A 21,729-nucleotide genomic window follows, 5' to 3' on the forward strand; every position below is an offset into this window, starting at 1 on the left:
AAATTTGTAATATGATTTATTTTTTACGATGTAAAACTTATTTCAATGATTTTTTACCAGGTTTCTAGTGTTTATAAATATGTACAACAAATAAATACCTACTAACACTTATATCCTATTCATGAAATGTCTAAAATACAATGCAGACTAATGGGTTTGCTTTGTTTGGTCAACTATTGTACTTTTCCATTAACACGGTGCTACACAGCGAGAAATAGATTCATTTTTCACATTATAGATAATAAATGCAAATTAATTTATAAGTGTAATGAATTCCTGGGTTAATTTGCAACATAGACATCCTTCCATATAATTTAAAAATATAATGCAAGTTATTTAAGGTATTGGGAGTATAAAATTAAATTGAAAACATTGACAAGTTAACATCTATGTGATGGGAATAATTAATAAGAGTCTGCCACCAAAGAGTAAGAAAACAGTAAAAATCCAAACTATAACCCATTTAATCACTCATGAGGGAGAGAATACTGAAGAAGTTTCTTTGTTACCTGTACATATGGGAGTATGAATAATACCCATTGCAGTATCCATCATTGTTCCTTTTAGGTATGTTTGACTTTGCAGGCCACAAGTCTGCAGGCCAGAAGGAGCATCGCCTTTAAACTTCTGAATGGGTTAATTTTTAATCCCAACAGTCTGGAGCGCATAAAATTATATGCACCAAACAACTACTTAAGAACAACACAGGCCATTTGTTCTTCCTGAATGCAGGACCAATTTGCCGTTGATGTCTTGTGGGGAGGATGATTGGTCTGTTGAACGGCCTATCAAGAGTGGTGCATCTTTTCCATATTGAGATCACCGGTTTTAGACTCTTCCTCTCTAACTAAATATCGTAGTGTGTATTGGGTGTTTAAGTTATCTTTATTTTTTTAGAGTTTTTATTGACTACATGTTGTATCTTTAAATGTTCTATAATGCATTTTTTTACATGTTTATTAAAATACTTATATTATGTACATTGTGATTGGCAGATGTTCTACAATCATTTAAACTATGATTGAATTATAAATGTGTGGCCTATTTTTTGATTGGTGATTGGTCACAATGTTCTATTCAGTTTTTTACCATCAAAAAAAGCTTTAAAAACACCAGCACCCTAAATTATTTTCTACTCTTTATGGACAAACTGTATGCAGGTAATAAATACTATGAAACATCGAAATTTTAATATTTTATAGAATCGATAAAATAACTTTGTTTTATGAACCACTTTTTATTGACACAACTGACCAGTTTCTGCAACTACACGTTGCCCTCTTCGAGGTTATATAATAACTAAACATTCATAATATATAAAAGAAACGTTTAACAGATTAGTGGGTGTGAAACAGTGAACGTTTATATATTATGTATGTTTAGTTATTATATAACCCTGAAGAGGGCAACGAGTTGTTGCCGAAAGTAGTCGGTTATGCTAATAAAAAGTGGTTCATAAAGCAAAGTTATTTTATTTATATCTTAAAAACAAAACAATGATCCATAAATTTAGTGTTACAAATATCCAAAATATTTTATAGAATCTCTTGAAATATTAATTTACATTTGTTTTCAAATAAATTATATTTACAACAATAAGTAGTAACCTACATATTTTGACAAAAGTTTTTCAGTTTGGAGCTTATGGAATAGTGTTTGAATTTGAAATTTTTTGTTTCAATTATATTGTGGGGCAAACTATAACTGCTAACTTCAAAATTATCATTTGTGAATTCACGGAGGAAACTCAAAAATGCTTATTTCGAAGTTATCTGGGACCCGATTACAATGGGAAGTTAACAACATTTATTTTCAATTTTATCTGCAAAGTAAAATTAAGTTTTCTGCGTGAAAAACAGAAAATGCATACACTTTTTTCTTCTAAACATGTTCAATTATAGGTTACTGACGAAGATACTTTAAATGTTTATTTTAAATTACAAGAACTTCCATCGATAATTTTCACCCACAAACTTAAATGTTTATTTAAATATACTCATTTTCGTACACAACTATCGGTTTTTCTTTATAGACAGTCAAAGATAACTCTGTTAACTTCCCACTGTAATCGGGGCCCTGGTTGTAGTAATTACACCGCGATATTGTATTTTGCATTTTTTAAAGTACAGTCCTTTCAAATCTTTAATAAAATTTGTGTGCGTAACAAAAAGTTTTAATATAAATTTTTCAAATGTGGTTCAAACTTACACAAACAAAAATTGTATGTTTACTTGGTTTGCTGACAGCCACGCACTAGCATAGGCTTATTAAACATTCAAACGCACTTTACCTCAGTATTTTCATAATAAATTCTCGCTGTTTCCTGGTATATGATGTTATCTTAACCTTTTTACATCGGGCAATACTACAGCTTGCTTATCGTGAAGCTCCACCATTAGGCTTGAAATGACAGTATATGTTGTTCCGTCGAAGTGTAAAGAACATATTTTTTCATAGCGTTAAACATGTCGAATTTCGTGACAAAGAAATAATATTTACGGAGAATTATTTAAAAAAAATTTAATCTGCAGCTGACACCCAGAATTCTCGTAGAGGTTTACGGTGACTATCCTCTGTCGGAACATTGCCGAACACCATCATCATCATCTCTACACTGCACCATGATCAGCTGGGTGTAGTGTATTGAGTTCCCCAAACTCAATGAAACTTATCACGGGAGATCGCCATCAACTACAATTGATGCGTTTGAGCCAAAAATTGAAGCAAATAGGATCGCAATATAAGGAGAGATACGAAAAAGTAATTTTGCAGCATGACAATGCTTGGCCACATGTTGCAAAGCCAGCAAAACATACTCGGAAACGCTCAAATGATGCGTGTGTGTAGACAAAGTGGGGTATGTGTGCACGGGTGGAGTATTGTAGTCTTCTTTCCTCTCTGTCCGCCAATGGACAGTGCGTTGCAAGAAGTCTCGGGTTCAATTACCAACATAGCTAATGTGAAATGTTTCTACACTTTAATAATTCACACATTGCAGCTAAGGAAATTCCACCTGGTCATCATCTTCCTGGTAGACAGTCTAGAAGATGGAAAGACAGTTAGATCGCACCGTCCCAAGAGTAACAGCTTTCTGCCAAAATAGATCGACAGATCTAAACGAAGAGGAAGAAGAATTTTTTCATGTCCCAGGATCCGAATAGCTGAATTTGACTAAAAAACAGCGAGAACTTATTTTTCCCAATATATTAATCATAACAATTGAAATTGAGAAAACTGCAACACTATTGATTTGTGTTAAACTACTATAGACAAAGGAAAAAAAAATAATGCGATTAAAAATACATGAAGAATTTGAGATAATTTTTTAAAAATATTTGGACGCTGCTAATTTTCTTATTCCGATTATAAAGAAATTATAATATCTTAAATATTTATACTTAAATGGTGTTATTTGCAATAACCATAAATGGTGTTCACAGTTTGGTGAATTACAAAACTACATGCTCAGAGCCATTTTTTATTTTACAATATGATTTTATTTTTACAACAATAATAATTATAATAATATTGCACAGAAAAGGTAATAATCATATTGATTTGTATAATAATATGTATTATGCATTACCTTAAGACATACATTAAAATATAAAATATTGCACACTTGGCCTTATGAAAGGGATTATTTATAAACATGGTAAAATTAATCACAATTACAAGAGAATTCAATATGATTGATATGATATTTTTTATGGAATAAAATTATACTATCGATGGCCTAGCAGACAAATGTTTTAACTGCAAGATTGCCAATTAAGATATATTTTTTTTTCAAAAAAAAAAAAGATTCGCATTCTTATGATTTACTAAAATATTTCATTTTGAGGGCCATTTTCAACGAGTCGTAAATAACTCACTGTGAGAAAATAGGAATCAAGTTGGGGTAGAGTGGGATTTGAACCACTGACCTTTGATCCGTGGGTCCAAGACACTAGCCACGGGACCACAACCCATCGTTCTGTTCGATGTGCAGCCAGTTTTGCAAGCACATTTGTTCTAGTTCTGTGCATATTGAAAATTGTGAAATATTACTTGAAACATCTGTGTACCCAAAGTATTGTCTTAGGTGATATGGAAAACGTACTTTACTCACTTAAATCTAAAATCGCACTTGACACATGTGTACGCTAGGCCATCGTCATATTCATTATATTAAATGTGTTTATTAAAGTGGGCTAACATAAATTAACACCATTTTAAATTTAATTAAACTCCTTAAATTTCCTCAGCAGAATCAAAATGGCGGAGATCGTTGACAAGTTGGTTACTACAATTTTTTTTATATAGAAATTTCTTCTATAACTGGCATCATGTTTAAAAAGTAAATATAAAGATGCCATATTTTAAATGAACAAAAACATTTTTTGTAGTTTTATTTGAATTGTTGATTTGGGGTGAGCTTTTACCTTTAAAAGGGCAATATCTCACAACTAGTCAAATGTTAGTTACCAACTTGTTCCAGAAATCTGACAGTATATATCTGTGTAGGAAGTATCTATAATTTTCATAGACAATAAAGTTGAAATAATTTTTATTTAGATTGCTGTTTAAAAAACTATTTGTCAATCTGAAAAAAATTAGTCTCAAGATGCTTTTGTTAATGTAGGAACCTCTATATTTGTCATTAATCTGTTCCGGGGGGGTATGACGAATATAAAAACAAATTTCCACTTAAGAAAAAACTGAAATTCAATTAATTTGTTTTCTACTCCTAAAAACGGTACAAAAATTAAAAATATGTCGTTTAAACTGTAATTTTTAATATATTATATACATAGTGGTAGAAGTTGAAAAGGAGGAAGGTTATAAGAACAAGAGTCGCTATCAATTAAAACAAAGCAGCCAATAGTCGATTCTGACCATGGAGTTTATTTTGCTACTGATTCGATTTAGACAAGGAACTTGTCCAATGTCTGTTTGTGTCATCTAATAGGCCAGTATTAGCGGTGAGGGTGGCAACGAAAATGGAAAATTCGAACAAATATGGGAATTGTCATCAAAATATAACAATAATTACCCATTGAATATTACAAATATAAAGGTTGACAAATATAAAGATTCCACTTATTACTCATTAAATGAGACTAAGTGTTGGTTTAAATTGTTTTCATCGCCCTTAAGTACAAGTTACTGGGAGGTATAAAATATTTTATTTTATTCAAATTGATTGATAGTATGTACAAGGAACTAAATATTTAAAAATGCATGGTGATTATTTACTTACTAGTTGTTAATATAGATATTGTCCGGTTGCTATTGGAAAATTACCTTATTTCAATTAGTGGATGGACAGGCTTTACGTCTAAATATTTTTGAGAAATATCTCATCAAAATGGGTGGATTTTTAGAACTTTGCAACGTGCAAGTGTTTAATTTAAAAGCATTTTTAACGTATTATGATCACACTTGTTAACAAGTAGTTTAATATAGTTTATTAATTATTATGTTTTATATATTGAATGCAATATCCATCAGATAATACATAAGTTAGACTATATTAATATTTTGCACTTAACTTTTGTATGCATTTTTGGTGATTTGAAATGATCAAATTACAATGGTTTATAATGTTCTTAAAAAAACTTGTTAATTGCTTGGTAACAATTTCACTGATTATTTTATGACAGTTGGTTACTATTACGCTGTACAGACATGTTTCTGTCCATAAAAGTAATTAATTATAATAAATAGAATGTCTTTGTTTTCAAAATAGTCACAGCCCGAGCGCTGTATTATTTTTAATGTTTCTCCTGAAAAAAGAACCGAAAAAGACAATTTTATTTAACATTTTATAGTACATAAATTACTGAAAATAATTCTGAAAAAATCTGAAAATCACATCCCACCACTATCTGTTTAAGAAAGATAATTTAAATATTCTATGTTATCTTTGATTCAATAAGTTTATTTTACTCTTTTTCTTATTCTACATATCAAGATTTATACTAGGTTAATAATGACAGACTTAATGACGCTTGTTCATAATAATTCTTTGGCACAATCTCTCCGTAATCAAAAGTTAACAAAGGGTTTCTCCGGCGCATCTCTCTGCTCACAGAAGCTGCGCTATCACCGGGATAGAGAGACACATGTGTTCTGCACCTCGAACCGGCAGTCTGTTGAGACAAAAGTGGCGAATCATTTCTGGAATGTTGTCGAAGGGGCGACTGAACTGCCCCAGAATATATTTTCCAGTCTCTTCTGACTTTTGTATCCTCATATGCATGAAGCCTCTGGCAGACCTAGAATAATATTTAAATGATATCATTAATGATTATGACATTTGAAATCTAAAATCCATTTGTCTTTTAAATCATAGTGTTTTTTTAGTATTTAATAATAAAATATGTAGTTTTGTAAGATTTTGATGGTTGCTGGAATTGGGGCTCCTTTCCTAGTTGAAGATTGATGGAAGAAACGAAGTTGATGTTTAATGCATATTTATTACATGACGAATAAGATAAAGCACTTTGTTTTATTTTTAGAAGAAATATTGGCGTTCTAATGATTTGCCCAACGAGCTGTAAATATCTCACTATTAGAAAATGGGAATCAAGTTAGGTTCGAGTAGGATTCAAACCACGGATCTTTGAGCCGTGAGTCCGAGACACTAGCCACAGGACCACAACCCGATTATTATGGGGTGTGACATTCACAGCAGTTATGAGTTGAACTGACTGATTTGGATTACGTACTGGAACTGACAGACTAATGTTACGACGCCCTGTGGCCTCTTTATAGGCCGTGTTCCTTTATTCTTCATGTCTCTATGGTGGGATACAGTTAATGTACTCCAGGACATTGCGCTAAATATATCATCCGATTAAAAAAAATTGAATTAACATCCTGTGTGCAATGCTTTTGGCCCTACTGAATATAATGCGTTGTATTCAATAGAAAATACGGAGTTCTTCTTGGGTCTTTAGTCCAGATTTCTGGTGAAATCATTTGGCAGATGTTTATGTCATCGATGAATGAACTTTGACCCCGCAGTTTTCTTAAATAATGAAGATCTTATTGTAGTTTTAGTAGTACATAAGATGTATGTACTCTAAGAGTACATATGAGCATCTAGGTGAAAAATGTTGCCACTATAAAAAAATAAATTTAGTCATTATGTTTTTTCCATCTATTTTACAATTTTCTTGAGTGTACGTATCGAGACATAAGAGGAACCGGATTTGTTATCGCTCGGTAGTTATCTATCGAGATTTATATACAGACGATCGCTAAGCATACCATCTTGGTAGTTGTCAAAAGTCATATAAAAAAACACATTCAATTTTTTGAGCATTTTTTGATTGAATTGGGATTTATTGGAGTTTATAATGGCTTTGAAGTGGGCAATTTTTATCATGGAAGCCTATTTAAAATATAAATGAGAACTATTTTAAATTTTAATGAAGTAAGGAACGCGGACTAAATTTTAAGGGTCATTAATTGGTTGGATTCGATCATATGACGTCGAGATGACAACTCGGTAGAACAAACCGAGGTAGATAGAGATAGTACAGAAGTTTAGTGCACCGTCTCTATATGTAAAGATGTAGATAGCGTTCATAATCGCGGCACACACTGTGCAAACTGGTTTCCTGCGAGATATAGGAGCCTCCTGCACAGAAATAATATCTATAAATTGATTTAATTATTATTGATGATATAAAACTGCTATTAATTATTGTATATTTTGAAGATAAAAAAATTACAACTATTAAATGAAAGTTCAGTAGTGAAGAAAAACTGTGATATAAAAAAAAAACTAATTAAAACACCTACTTTAGACTTAAGGAGTAATCTCTCCTAGCAGATTCACTGTTCCGAACCAGAAATCCTCCTTCAGCAGCTCCTCGTAAAACAGCTTCGGCTTCTAATCTGGTCATAGCTCCATGATACCAACTGTAACATCAATAAATCAATTATGTAAATCGTCGGTGAACTGATAAAACCCTTTGAATGATGAGATTTGAAAAAACAAGTTAGAAATGTAATTATTGTGTCATTTTTCAAGCTTTATTGACTAATAGAACCCTATAAATCCCCCGAAGTTTTGCTTCAGAGTTGGCATACATAAAAGCTCAGAGCAATCATTCGCTACCGTTAGAGAAGCCCTTTCGCTGTATTGCATAGAACAAGACCGTTCCAAATTTTAGATTTGGTTTTGGGTTTATCGACAAAAGTGTAATGGGCGCTTTCGGTTTGCGCTTGCAATTCTTGACCTGAATACCTACAGCTCGTTGTATTGCCGCAAACTGTAGCTAACTTCTTGGTGAATAATCATAGAATGTTTTTGTCCTTTTGGGCGACTCTATTAGAGGCGCATTATTAGAATTATTATTTTTAAAGATAAAAAGCCACTAAAAGTACTGTTTTTTCTAAATATATTGAAGTATTAACTCCATTTTGTAAATATTTTATGAAAATCTCATAAATTGAAACAATTTAAAAGAACTTAGATGATTTCACGCGTACGTGTCAATGAGGAAGTTCGGTGCTACGGGAAACTGGATATAAAAAAATGTTTCCTTACACGTGATAAAAATTAGAGCAAATAATTGTGTGTCGAAGTTTCTCAAAAATGTGTGAAAAAATTAATAAAAATTAACTACTTTGAGTTACGTCATTTCCGGTTTTAGGGAAGCCACCAATCAATAGAACTCACCGACTAGAACTTGTGACGTCACGGACGTAATTGTGGTTTAAGGCCTTTGTCCTAAACACGGTCGTGATGATATATACTATAGGCTAGGTACTAGTAAATAACAGTCGACGATAGCAAATATCATCATCATCATTCCATGTCCGCTCCCTAGTTGGAGCAAATGGTGTCCACAAAGATCATTTAGGCATCTCTATCGGCTGCCAGCACCAGCACCTGTCCCAAGCAAGGTTCGCATCCCGTAATTCTTACATGAACTGCCGACGAACAATCAGTACGGCCATCAGGGTCGAGAACCTGATGCCTTGTAAAGTAGGAAATCCGGGGTAAGGCTCTCAGGAGGCATACGCAGAACGTGGCCAAGCCCACGGTATCGCCTCCGCTTGATGACAGTTGTCACCGGATTGTGCAGTGTCCATTCTTTTTTATTCTTCATTCCTTACAAAATCAAACCACCGCACACCCAAGATTAGTTAAAATACAAGCTAAAAATAAAATTTAATCGTCATCATCATACCTCTCCCTATCTGCACTTGATAGTGCATAAGCCACTCCATTGGTTTATCAAATACAGTGTCTCGATAACACAAGTCTTGGTTTTCAGGTGCCAGTCCAGGGACAACAAATCTGAACTTGATTTCCTTTTTCAGAAATTTTGACTGAGAAAAACACCCATCCAGAGTTCTGGATTTTATTTCTCACACAGAACTGTATTCTTCATCTGCTCGAACACCAAAATTATATACTTAAATAAAAAGAAACAATACAAAAATAGCTGTGTCCGGGTGGACTTAAGATTATAGTTATGTGTGAGTAATGGAAGTGTTGTCGACTCGATAGTAAAAATCCTGAAGAAGGAAATCGAGTGGAGAAAGTTGCCTCATAGTAAAGTGATTGGCGTATTCACCTACCATTCTTGAGTTTCTGGGCTCGATTTTCTGGGAAGGTCGTCAAGAAATGTTTGTTTTTAAAGTTGTTTTTCCCATAATCTAAGCTACCTACACAAAGTTGAGATTTGAAACAATGTGTTTTATTAACATTTTACAACAGAGATGAAGAACATTTAAGAGAAGGTAATATAGAAGTCTAGACATCTACAGGACTTATGACCTGTAAATGGCTGGTTTAAGTGGCCACTTTACACACTGTGTAACATTCACCATTCTGCCTATATTTGAACATCTCATAAGCCCTGTAGATGCCTAGACTTCTATATTACCTTCTCTTAAATGTTCTTCATCTCTGTTGTAAAATGTTAATATAAACAGCTTCTCAGGGAGTTGAATCCAGTCCTTGTCTACAAAAATTTGGACAAACTCAAAATATTGTGAATGTGTTGTATATTTGAAATCTATATATTTATGTAAAAAAGTAACAATTCCAATGAATTGTAAAACACAATTGTAAAAAATATATATGTATCTCACATCACACTAAAATAAAATTGTAAAATGTCTTCCCCGGGATGGGTTTTCCCAGTGAGAATACAGTGTTAATTCAATTATGTAATATATTTTTGTAAAGTATTCAATAAATAAAAATAAAATGGGTTTTTTTTACACCACTGTTGTGGTGTAGGAGGCGATCAAGACCCAGGCTTGAGAAAAATCACATTGAATTTTTGTGTTCTCACCGGGAATCGAACCCGGAACTTGTCTTGACCACTACACCATGGAGACCGCCTTTTAAACTGAAGTATTTCACTGTCCTTGGGACTGGTACCTGAAGCGTAGGACTGATCATCTTACCTCTCTGCAACAAATGATCGAGATACGTTGCATTTTATTTTGTTTATTTACACTTACTTTAATTACATGTCTATTTACATCATCTTACAGTAAACATAACATTATGCAACAATGCAGTGCCAGGGTGATGATAATTATAAAAATAACAATTACCCTTGACTATCTAGAGTCAGTGTTGTATCCACAACGTCCGCTAAAACCGGGACATTGCTAGAGGCTCCGAAGTTGAGGTTGAGGCCGCGGGGTGCTTCGCCGCCAGACGGGCCACTGGGGACGTTTTCTTCCAAATTCAGCGTCAAGTTTGGGCGTGGACCTCCTGAAAGCATTGATTTGTTGGAATTAATACAGTGCTATGATACGGCCCTGCGATTTCCCTCTCCCCGCCACATGCATTAAAATCTTTAATATCTAAATCTGTTGCAACAGAGAGGGAAAACATTTATGAGAAGGGAAATGGAAATCTAGGTATTTACAGGGCTTAAGACCTGTCATTGGCTGGTTTAAGTGACCGCTTTACAATGACGTTGGTTGGTTGTAAATTTTTAGTATCACATATAAATGTTCATGGAAGCAGAGAGAGAGGGGAGGAAAGTAGAGTTGGGACCAATACCATGTCTTCTCCCTTTTTTGTACTTTTTGTAACATTTTTTTTTGTATTTAATTTTTTTCTCATCTACTGTATTCATAATAAATTAATGTGAAATCTGTAATTGGTCTTACTTTTTAAAAATTGTTTTCTTGTACCTTTTATTTATTAAAAAGACTATGATTTCCATAGAAAAAGAATAAATAAATGACAGATTATAAGCCCTCTAACCTAGACTTCTTTTTCTAAAATGTTCTTCATCTCTTTTGTAATATGTTAATGCTAATAACTTCTTGGGGGGTGAAATCCGTCTTACCCGTACTCAAAATATTGTTAAGATAAAAAAATATTTTAAAAATGAATATAGGAGTGTAAGTTATAAGGCCAAATATATTTTAAACAACAATAATGTCATATTTTATGATACTACAGCGGCATGTAACGTCATGGACGTCCACTGCTGATTGTTCGTCGGCAGCTTATGTCAGAACTTCGGGACGAAAACATGACTTGGGAGGACGCAAAGGAGTTGGCAGCTTATAGAGATGCATGGAGGCTCTTTGTGGATGCCATATGCTCCAACTAGGGAGCGGACATGGAATGATGTTGATGTTGATGATGAGCGGCATGTATGTATATATGTATTTACTGAGTATTCATCATTATCTTTCCGCGCCTAATGGTGAATAGGGCACTGCATTGGTACACCAATCGCAGTGTATCTTAATAATTTTTGTTGCATGAAAGTAACATGACCAGTCTGAAGTTTCAGATACCAGTCCAGGGACTAAGAAATATTCTAGTATTAAAACACATTTTTAAATAAATATTTCATTTCAACCATGTCAGGAATCGAACCCAAGGCCTTTTGCATGGCAGGCAATGCGCTGACCACTACACCACGAGGCCGACAAGTACTGAGTATTGAAACGAGTTAATTGAAAAATAATATCAAATGCTTACACATTTAACAAGATTGCTTTTTTGTAAGCGTAAGATAAAACTGACCTTTCTTCTACTGAAAACCAGATACCATATACATCCTTCAACCTTGACAGTTGTCAGAGAGTGACGGATGAGATTCTCAGTGGCAGAAAGGGGAAGAAAATGGAAGAATCTAATCGAAGTTAACAAATACTTGCGACATATGCGGAGTGTACCTGCCTAAAATCAGGAGAAAGGGTCTGCTATTCAATTTCTCTTAACTTTTTTGATAGATCATGTTTGGGCTAGACGTTTACTGTAACAGCATTGAATGGAAGAAAAGATTTAGGAATAAATAAAAAGTTCTCGACGGAAAACAGGTAGCTAATAAGTAATTACCCAGATAACAGTATAAACATGATTCAGCTTGTATAAAGTTTGAAGTACCTATCAAAAGTGAACGTTTGCTCCAAGTTTGGCATGGAAACTACATATAAACTTGAGACAAATTTAAATCAAACCTTCTATTTACCATCCATCAAACTTGCATGAGATTTGTTTCTACAAAGATGCTACAATATTTGCCACAACACACACCTAGCTTCTTTGCTAAGTTTGTCATGACAATATTGCCACAAGGCGTTAAAAATAAATACAATTACCCACTACCATTATTCAACATATTTATTTTTAATATATATAAAATTTAAGCGCACACAGACTATTTCTGCAAATTCTTCTAAACATTTTTGTTAACATCAGACGAATTCGAATCCTCTTATAAATAAATACTTTTTGCATTAACGATGTCCAAATGTGTTTGACTGGTTTACGTGGCCACTTTGCACACCGTGTAACATTCACTATTCTGCCTATGTTTAAACACCCACATTTCCTCAATTCTTCCATATGTTAACATTTGAGAAGCAAAAGAGCTGAAACCTTTATCATGTGGGTGAGATTCATCCGGCTTAACCATACATAGGCAACGCCAAACCTACTTAACCCTTCAAAGCGAAAGTCTTGGGTTTAGTACTATTAGGCGAATTGATCATGTCCAATCAAATTAATCCCAGTGAGTGAAGAATTCACTTCCCTCTTTTCCACAACCCAATGAAGTACATATTATGTACTTCTGGATTATCTCCTTTCAGCACAAAGATGACAAGGCTACCATATTACAGAAAGCTTCCGGGCAGCTTTTCTCATTCGGTAACGAGCAATTTTTTCGTGTATGTGGGCACCGCTAAGGAGACATGTCCTCAGATACGGTGTGCGGTATGTGGTGGGCGTACTTATATTAAAGTGATATATTGATGATCAAAGACAACATGATCATCATCACAATATCAGAGAAAATGTAAAATTTTGACTCCCATTTAGAAAAAAGGTGAAGCCACAAAATTATATTTCATATAAGGCAGTAAAAAAATATTATGAAATGGGAAAAAACATTTCTGAAGAAAAAAATAAACAAAATTCAAACAGAAGGTTAATAAATATGGGATAAATAACTTATAAATTAAATATATGTACACTGTTATTATTAGAGCTCACATAAAAATATGTTTATGTGTGCCCCATTTCAAGATTCAAAATAAAAAAATATTTTTTACATCTGGTTGGTCCTACCTAGGTTGCTATTTTGATCTTGATATTTAACGGTCAGATATTAGAAACATCACTTCGCATCATTCGAAAAGAAGCAATATCACTGTTAATTTTATACGGATAAATAAGCAAATATCTAAATTGTACAGTGATTGAAATCTCAAATTAAAATTTTTAAATCCAATGAGAAGTAAATGCAGAAACTTACGTAAAAACACGCGAAAATACTTTTTCTCATGCTCCGTGCGCCTGTTGCAGACATTTTATTGAAAAATCGTTTGATAATCCCAGATAAAACAAGTTAAATAATTCTCTAAATTTATTGAAACCATTTCAAAGCATTTAAATTTCCATAAGAGTCGCCTGTATCTATAAAAAATTGTATGGACATGGCCGGCGGCAGCGCGCCAAAATAATTCTAACGATATATTCATTCATTTGTCAGTTCGGAGAAATACTTTCGAGCTGGGCGCACATCGCGTCGATTTGAATTGTATTTTTTTTACACAACTATACGACGAGGTGTGGGACTGTGTAAGTACCTAAACTATCTAGCGTCGGCGGCCCGCTTGTTTATGTCTCGGGCCTTAAAGCTTTAGGCAAATTGTTTAAAGTTCGATTAAATTAAATGCACAGAAATGGTAATTTAGGGCTTTAATACTAATCAATTTCAGCGCTCAAATCAATGATAAACTAAATATTCACACTATACATCAGATTATAAAATAAACGTAGGTATTAAATTGTTAGATGATTCATCTTTATATATATGAAAAAGTTCGGACCATACAGAAATAACAAGCGATAAAATAATTATCGTAAAGTATTATTAACCTTATATGAAATTGGAAACTTGGATTTTAATATTAAAATGCATTTTAAGTTAATCATTATTTACCTACCTAGTTACTATCCAAAGTCAACTTAACAATCTATCCACAATACATAAAATCGCAATATATAAACTTTATTTGATATGTGCTAACGTAATCTCTTTTTCTCCACGTAGCATTTCATGTGCATTATCCCATTTCCCCATTTGACCCAAGTTAACTGAGAAGGATTGAAGCAGGCAATCTGTCTTAATCAGAATAGTGTTTCTCCCGCGAAACATGGGATATAACTCAATGTGATGGAAACGAATTAACCTCCCATTACATTAGTGAGAATCAAAGAAAAATGCCGGACCTTCGATCGATCTGTACTAGAAAAAGGAGTAAAGTCAGGCATTTACCTTGTAAAATTGTTTAAAATATTTGTTTTTTTTTACCTTGTATTTTATCAGCATCTTTGACGCTGTGGCTGGAAGAAGCGTGTGATCCCCCACTGCTGGCGGGACTCGATGAGGCTGGAGCTCTTAGTCTTCTCCTTAGTTTAGGCATATCGAACGGTAGATCCCTTAAGTCCACTGAAGTCGCACTACCAGATGTGCAAGCATCCTGAGCTGCAGCCTTTCGCCTTCTCAGTTTTGGCATATCAAAAGGCAGGTCTGAGAAGTCCATTTGACCGTTGTTGGCGTCTACCGCAATACTACTTGTACTATTGTCCACAGGTTGGTTAAGTTTGAGAAACCCTAAGAAGGCGTTTCTGGATTTAATTCCTTCTCGGGAATGTATTGATATTCCGCTATCAGACCCTTGTATTTCCGTTTCTCCAGCTGTTGCGTGTTGAAATGCTAAATTTAACAAGTTTTTATTCAAAGGAGGTCTCCGTTTAAATTTAATGCTCGTATTATTTTCTACGTTCCCTTGCTGATTAGCCATCACGTTTTCAGTATCTTCGGGAGAGACTTTCTGAGAATTATTATTTCTATTATTCTCCGACGTCTCCGAGGCGGGTTCTTGAGATGATTTATCGGATATAGGACTCAAAATATGTAATTTGTTAGCGTGATGCGAGATAAACCCACTCAAGGGACTAGCGTGATGCTTGTTTTGAAATCGACTGTTATTTCCGGAGTCGGAACTGTGAGAGCTAAGAGACAAAGATTGTCTGCTATCTGAACTGGAAGTGCTTCGGTTTCCTTCGCTGGTACTGCTTCTCAATGACTCCATGCTCCCCCCGCTGCTGCTGGTGGCCATACTCTCTGTGCTGGAGTAATTGTGTCGTCTCCTGTTTGCGGGCCTTCCTTTGAACTCTAGAATAGGTCCAGATTCTTTCGATTTTCTGTATCGGTGCATGTGTGGAGTTTCGGTGTCGGACGTGGGTCGACCCTTAATTTCTAAAAAAAGGCCGTTGTGTAAGCGCGGTCGGCCTTTCATTTCAGTCAATCTTTCTTGAGTATCTTGAATCATATTCCGTACTCTATTGCCACACTCAAATTCAGTATTATTATTAGCTCTTTCCTTAATTTCTATCATACTACCTTCGCTACTAGCTGGCGTTTCTCTCGCCCGTAATGATTTAACCGGTAAACGCAAATCTTTAAGACGCGGATGAGTCGGTTGAGACGGTAAATTCGGAGCACTTTTAATGCTGTTCATCGCGAGATCTTTGCTCTGTTGAAACTTGGTTGGTAGAGGGGCGGTGGACGGAGGTGACGGTGTGTATTCCCTCAGCGGCAGCCGAGAAACTGACGTTTCCTGGGACTCCGCGTTATTCAACTCCATATTTTCTAATTCTTCGGACAGTATAGAAACTACACTACTCTCATTCTGCATACGAATTGGCACGGTTTTAGGACGTCTTCCGTTATCGGACCTAGGAGCTACTTTTCTACGAGTTTTTTCACAAGCGACGATGCTTGAGTTAGGGTCCACATTTGACGATGACGACGAAGCAAATGTATCGACTCCGAGAACTCGACCATCACCGGTCAGCTGAAGAAGGATGGGATGGTTACTGACGCGATCGACATCATCTAAGTCGTCGTCAGATCTGGCCACTTTGCAGTCAAAGGCTGTTTCGTAGAGACGACGCGCACGGGCCGTCATGTCGGTGCCCAGGTAAAACACGGCGCGAGGGAAATCGTCTGGGCGGCAAGCGCAAGAGCGGCGCGGGGGCATGGAGCCGCCCGAGGAGCTGTCCTCCTCGTCTTCGTCGTCGTCTTCGTCCTCGTACTCTTCCCCCTCCCTGAAGAACAGACCGTCTTCGGTGACGGAGAAGCGCTTAGCAGGAGGCTCGCGAGCCTTGGAGGCCGGAGCCTCTAGGCTGGCCGATTTCCCCCCTCGCGCGAGGTCCCCGTAGTAGTACGGAGAAGGTTGGCGGTTGGACCGTGGACGCCCGCTCGGCACGTTGGCATACGCGTGCTCTGCGATGTCTTTATTCTTTTCGTTTTCTCGATCTTGTCGCCGTTTTGGCACTGCGTAACGCGGAGGGTGACGAGGAACAGCTGGAAGGCTCAGTACCCGCCCTCCAACAGAGGGTTCAAGGCTCAACTCCGACGAAGAAGCTTCATCCGACGATCCATCTGCAAAAAAATGAATATTAATTTATTTTAACAAATAAAATAACATGCACAATTGTATTTTTGTTCCCGCAAAGCCAAGGCTTGTCTGCGGGTTACATTTCAGTTTTTTTTTAATTTATAAAAGATAAGTACGTAGTTTAATAATAGATGAAGAATATAATATATTTATGTGCACACTTAAGTTTCAATTGGTGTTTTTAATAAGCTTTTGACTATTTTTTAAAATGTATTATTCTGTTTACATTGTATTATAATATGATATATTTTGTACCTAGCTGCTTAAAAGCTTTAAACTGTATTTTCTTTAATATGTTTGAATTTTATTTGTTTATCTATTTTTAATATCTCATACATTTTTTTTCTCTTTTACGGCTTGTTTTTTTTTTAATGATGTAATTGTATACCAACATACATTTAAACACTGTTCTTTTGTTTATTTCTTTATATTATTATTCTCTTTTTTATACTTTCATAATTAACATTAGATTTAATTGCTTTTTAATATGGAAACTTCACTGGTCCATTAGAATTAAGTCCAATTGTGTAAAATATTAAACTTTGTAACTGTACTGTATGTTTCCTGAATAAAAGAAAATAAATAAAAATATTGTTTTTTTAATATTTATGTTGTTTATGGACTCATCTTCTGTTTTTATACCAACTTTACTTCTAAACACTGTTCTATCTTTTATTGCTTTATATTATATTTTTAAATTTTACGCTGTTTACATTATCATGTTTTATACAGGGTGTTCTTTGAACCCTGTCACATCTGAAACCGCGATGATCAGTATGAGCAAAAATACATATTGGCACATTAAAATATTTTTTAGAACGAATATTTAAAAAAAAATAATAAGCAAATGGTTGCTTACTTCTGCAGGGGAGAAACGAGAAGGGGGGGGGGTCTGATACGCCGATAAATGTGCGGCCACGCTCCCCTCGCTTCTCCCCTGCAGAAGTACACAATTTTTTAATATTTTATTTTTAAAAAATATTTGATCTAAATAAGAAAACCTAAGAACACCCTGTATAAATTTCATGCATGTAAAAGCCTTACGGGCGTGAAAAATTAATAAAATAAAATATATTATCCTAGTTAGTCAAAACTCCTGAAGAAAAGGTTATTTCTTAAATAAAAATACCTCAGCTTTACCTAACTTTTTAAACTATTAATGCCCTGCTAAGGGATATTATTATGAGTTTATCGAAAATACTGTTGCAGTTCTATTGATTTAAATGGAAGTGTTTCTTATTGCAAATGATAAATACATTATATTATGAATACGGGAGGTCTATTAAATTGACATAAAGTAGTTTTATAAATCTGCTACGTAATAATATCTTATATAAGTTAGATGGAGATGGGTCTGAAAAAAATATGTCCTTGTAACTTTTAATTTTTTGTTGAAGCTTCTCTGAATATTTATAAACAAAACCCTAGTTTTCACGTCAGTTCATTCCGACTGCGCAGAGTTATGAGCTGATAGTCCTCGAGTCTCGAGTTCCTCTATCTCCATTAACCACGCAGCTCGGCCGTCACTAATGCGTCCTAATCCGTGCGAGGGGTTCCGTGTACTATGAACTGGCAAGTACTGTTATGGTAGGTACTATATACTGTACAGTGTACAAGTGTACAGTGTACAGTGAGCATGTAGCATGGTCAATGGTAAGAATTACTGAACAATCCCCTATACGAACTTGTAAAGGTATGCCGACATTATTTTATTTTATTCAGAAAACATACAGTCATACATAATAAGTATTAAAAACAACAATTTTTTAAAATGAAAAGACCAATTTATTTTATTTTGTTATATTGTAAGATCACAGCTAGACTATGCATCTGCAGTTTGGAGTCCTGCTTATTACTGCAACTCATATAATCTTGAACGAGTACAGAGAAAGTTTTTAAGATATATTCAATTTAAATTAGGTCTACCTGTGTCAGAAATAAATTATAAATTCCTGATGACTGCTTTAAATTTACCATTACTGTCAAGCAGGAGGACAATAAATGACCTCTTGTTTATTTATAAATTATTAAATAATAAAATAGATTGCTCCGAACTGTTTACTTCAATAAGCTTTCGTATTCCACATAGACCAACAAGACATAATTTTTTGTTTTACAGTCATCATCATGGTACTAATTATTCATTGAATTCACTGATCATTCGCATGCAGTGACATGCAAATTAATACAGTGATAATTTAGATTTATTTTATACCACGCCGCTAATGATCAAGTCATGTGTTTTAAAAAAGAATTAACAATTAAAAATACAAATAATGATTAGTTCTTCACTTTTGTTTTAACTCTTTACTCTTGTGTGTATAATTATTTTTTAAATTTATTATTGTTTAATATTAATATTTCTAAAACCACGAAGTAAACTTTTTAACCTTTCTTTTAAAGCACTTTCTTTTTTTTTCTTCTCTTTCTCTTTTTTAAAAACTGCTATTTTCCTTCATTTACCTTTCTTTTATAAAGGTAAATATTTATATTTGTTACAGATGTAATATTTCTTTTTTATATACAAATACTGTTTACCATTGTATACTTTTCTGGATGTTTTTGTTCTTTTTTAATATCATGTTATTTTTTGTTGTATTTTTTTTCACTGGTTTTATTATAATTATGTAAACGGTTCATTGAACTGTTAATGAATAAATTAAGTTTTCTTAAATTATGCAAAAGATATAAATATTATATGTGACAAAAAAATAAATAAATAAGAAATTCAAGTGAGAAAAGAATAATTGTTAACATTTGCGTTTTCCATGGAGGTTATCGTTGGTAAATTAGAATAAATAAAAATACCGAATGCACACTCCGAGCCATTCACGTACACACACATGAACGCACAAAGCATAAACCACTCAAGATGCACATTCAGCAACTATCCCAAATAATCGACCCTATGAAGAAATTTTCTATATAAATGCAACGTGCGGTTCAAAATGTCTACATCAATACTGAGTTCATTATAATTTGTACAGGTACGTCTAATTAATGAATTCGAGGTATAATTGTTTTTACAAGTTGGTATTTAAAAAAGGGAATTTAATCTGGTATAGCGAAGAGGACAACGGAAACCAATGTTTTGTAAAAGATACGGTGAATCAACCTTATTATTTAGAATTTTGAAAAGAAAAATTGTATCACACGTAAGGTATATTATACAAAACTCGTTTCATAAATAAGGTCGACCTTTTTTTTAACGTCAAATTACAAAGTCTTTCAAGAGACCAGAAAGAAAATAACAAAATAATGTTGTTTAAAATGTCACTAACAAATGTTATACTTTAAATCAAATTCTAATTAAATTTGGCGGCATCGTGGAGCAATGGTTAGCGTGTTTGCCGATCGCGCAAGAGGTCTTGAGTTTGATTACCGGCATGATTTACATAAAATACAGGTACATTAAAAAATGTGTTTTCGCATTAGAATATTTCATAGTCCTAAAGCGTAATACTGATCATCTTATATAATATCGTGGGTATACTGGCAAAAAACTTTAACTCTCAAATCCCTGTTTTCAGAATCCAAGCAATTAAGTTTTGTTCCAATTTTACTCTTTTATATCTTATTAGTGTTAAGTGCTCATTTAAGAACATGTTTTAAATTTTTCCGTTTCTTCATTTAATATTAAGTAAATATTAATTTATATACAAACGTAAAAACGGTTACTGGTTATATACAAATATTTAATAACATTTAGTAAAATGTTTGACCACAAAGTTAATGCTTTGAATATTAATAATAAATCTTAAGTTATTTAAAGCTTTTAGCCTTAATGAAATACCTGGTATACGACTTAACCTTAAATTTATTTTTAAAACTACAAATATATGAAATTCAGTATGACTTTGTGTATTTTTCTAGTTTGTAGGGCGTTAAAAACTTTACATTACTGCATCATTAAGTCAAATCCGTATATTTTCTAGTTAACGTTTTTTGCCAGTATACCCACTATATAATCATCATCATCATCATTCCCTTTCCGCACTGAATGTTGCATAGGACACTGCATTGGTACACCAATCGCAGCGTTTCTTGATCATTTTTGTTACATGAAGGTAAGATGATCAGTCTTACGCTTCAGGTACCAATCCCGGGACAATGAAATATTCTAGTGTGAAAACACCCTTTGAAATAAATATTTCATATCAACCATGTCGGGAATCAAACCCGAGACCTCTTGGTAGGCAAACGCGCTGAACCTTACACTACAAGGCCGACAATTTACGTGAAGATAATTAAAATTATCAAGGTACGCTGAGGTCAGTACACCGATTAGGTGATAGTGAAATTTAATTTCTTAGGATTTTTTTTTATTAATGAAAGTTAACTACAGGAAAAAAAAACTAGAAAAAAATTGGTGTAATTCGCAAGTTTGATATATCATATTTGTAGTAGAGGCTGATTAAATAAATATACTAAAAATTTGATTAGTCTGATTGTTGTCCTGTGGATGCTGTAATATCGCAAGAATCAGAAATCCAAGGTTTGTATCTCTCTCTGGAATTTTAGTATTTGGGTAAATTATTTTTAAATGAAGCATTCAAAATACATATTTTAATAAACCGATTGTAATTTAAAATTAATGTCTGACGTCAGTTAAGGTTATTTAAGACTGCGAATAAAAAGGGACATTATTCAAATCCCCGAGGAACGCAGGATTCATTTATACGCACAGAGGGATGTATTTTATTAGGGTGGAGTCGGTTGATGAATGAAGAGGATTTGTTTGTGTTAGGTGAAGTACACTTT

The 21,729-nt window shown here is 34.0% G+C and overlaps 1 protein-coding gene across 1 annotated transcript in view; it reads right to left on the reverse strand.

The window, feature by feature from the left end:
• hwt (SH2 domain-containing adapter heavyweight) overlaps window positions 1-21,729 on the reverse strand; it is a 193,792-nt gene continuing 172,063 nt past the window's right edge. The window contains exons 4-7 of the mRNA XM_088231404.1: window positions 14,814-16,952; window positions 10,576-10,738; window positions 7,795-7,914; window positions 1-6,260 (exon numbers count right to left, since the gene is read on the reverse strand). Of these exons, the coding sequence (XP_088087530.1) occupies window positions 6,071-6,260; window positions 7,795-7,914; window positions 10,576-10,738; window positions 14,814-16,548 (2,208 nt within the window). The 5' untranslated portion in view covers window positions 16,549-16,952 and the 3' untranslated portion in view covers window positions 1-6,070. The remainder of the gene's footprint in view (window positions 6,261-7,794; window positions 7,915-10,575; window positions 10,739-14,813; window positions 16,953-21,729) is intronic.

Source organism: Micrasema longulum, unplaced genomic scaffold, assembly GCF_059751315.1.
Source record: "Micrasema longulum isolate JH-2025_06_02 unplaced genomic scaffold, ASM5975131v1 h1tg000069l, whole genome shotgun sequence".
In the NCBI taxonomy this organism is placed as follows: Eukaryota; Metazoa; Arthropoda; class Insecta; order Trichoptera; family Brachycentridae; genus Micrasema; species Micrasema longulum.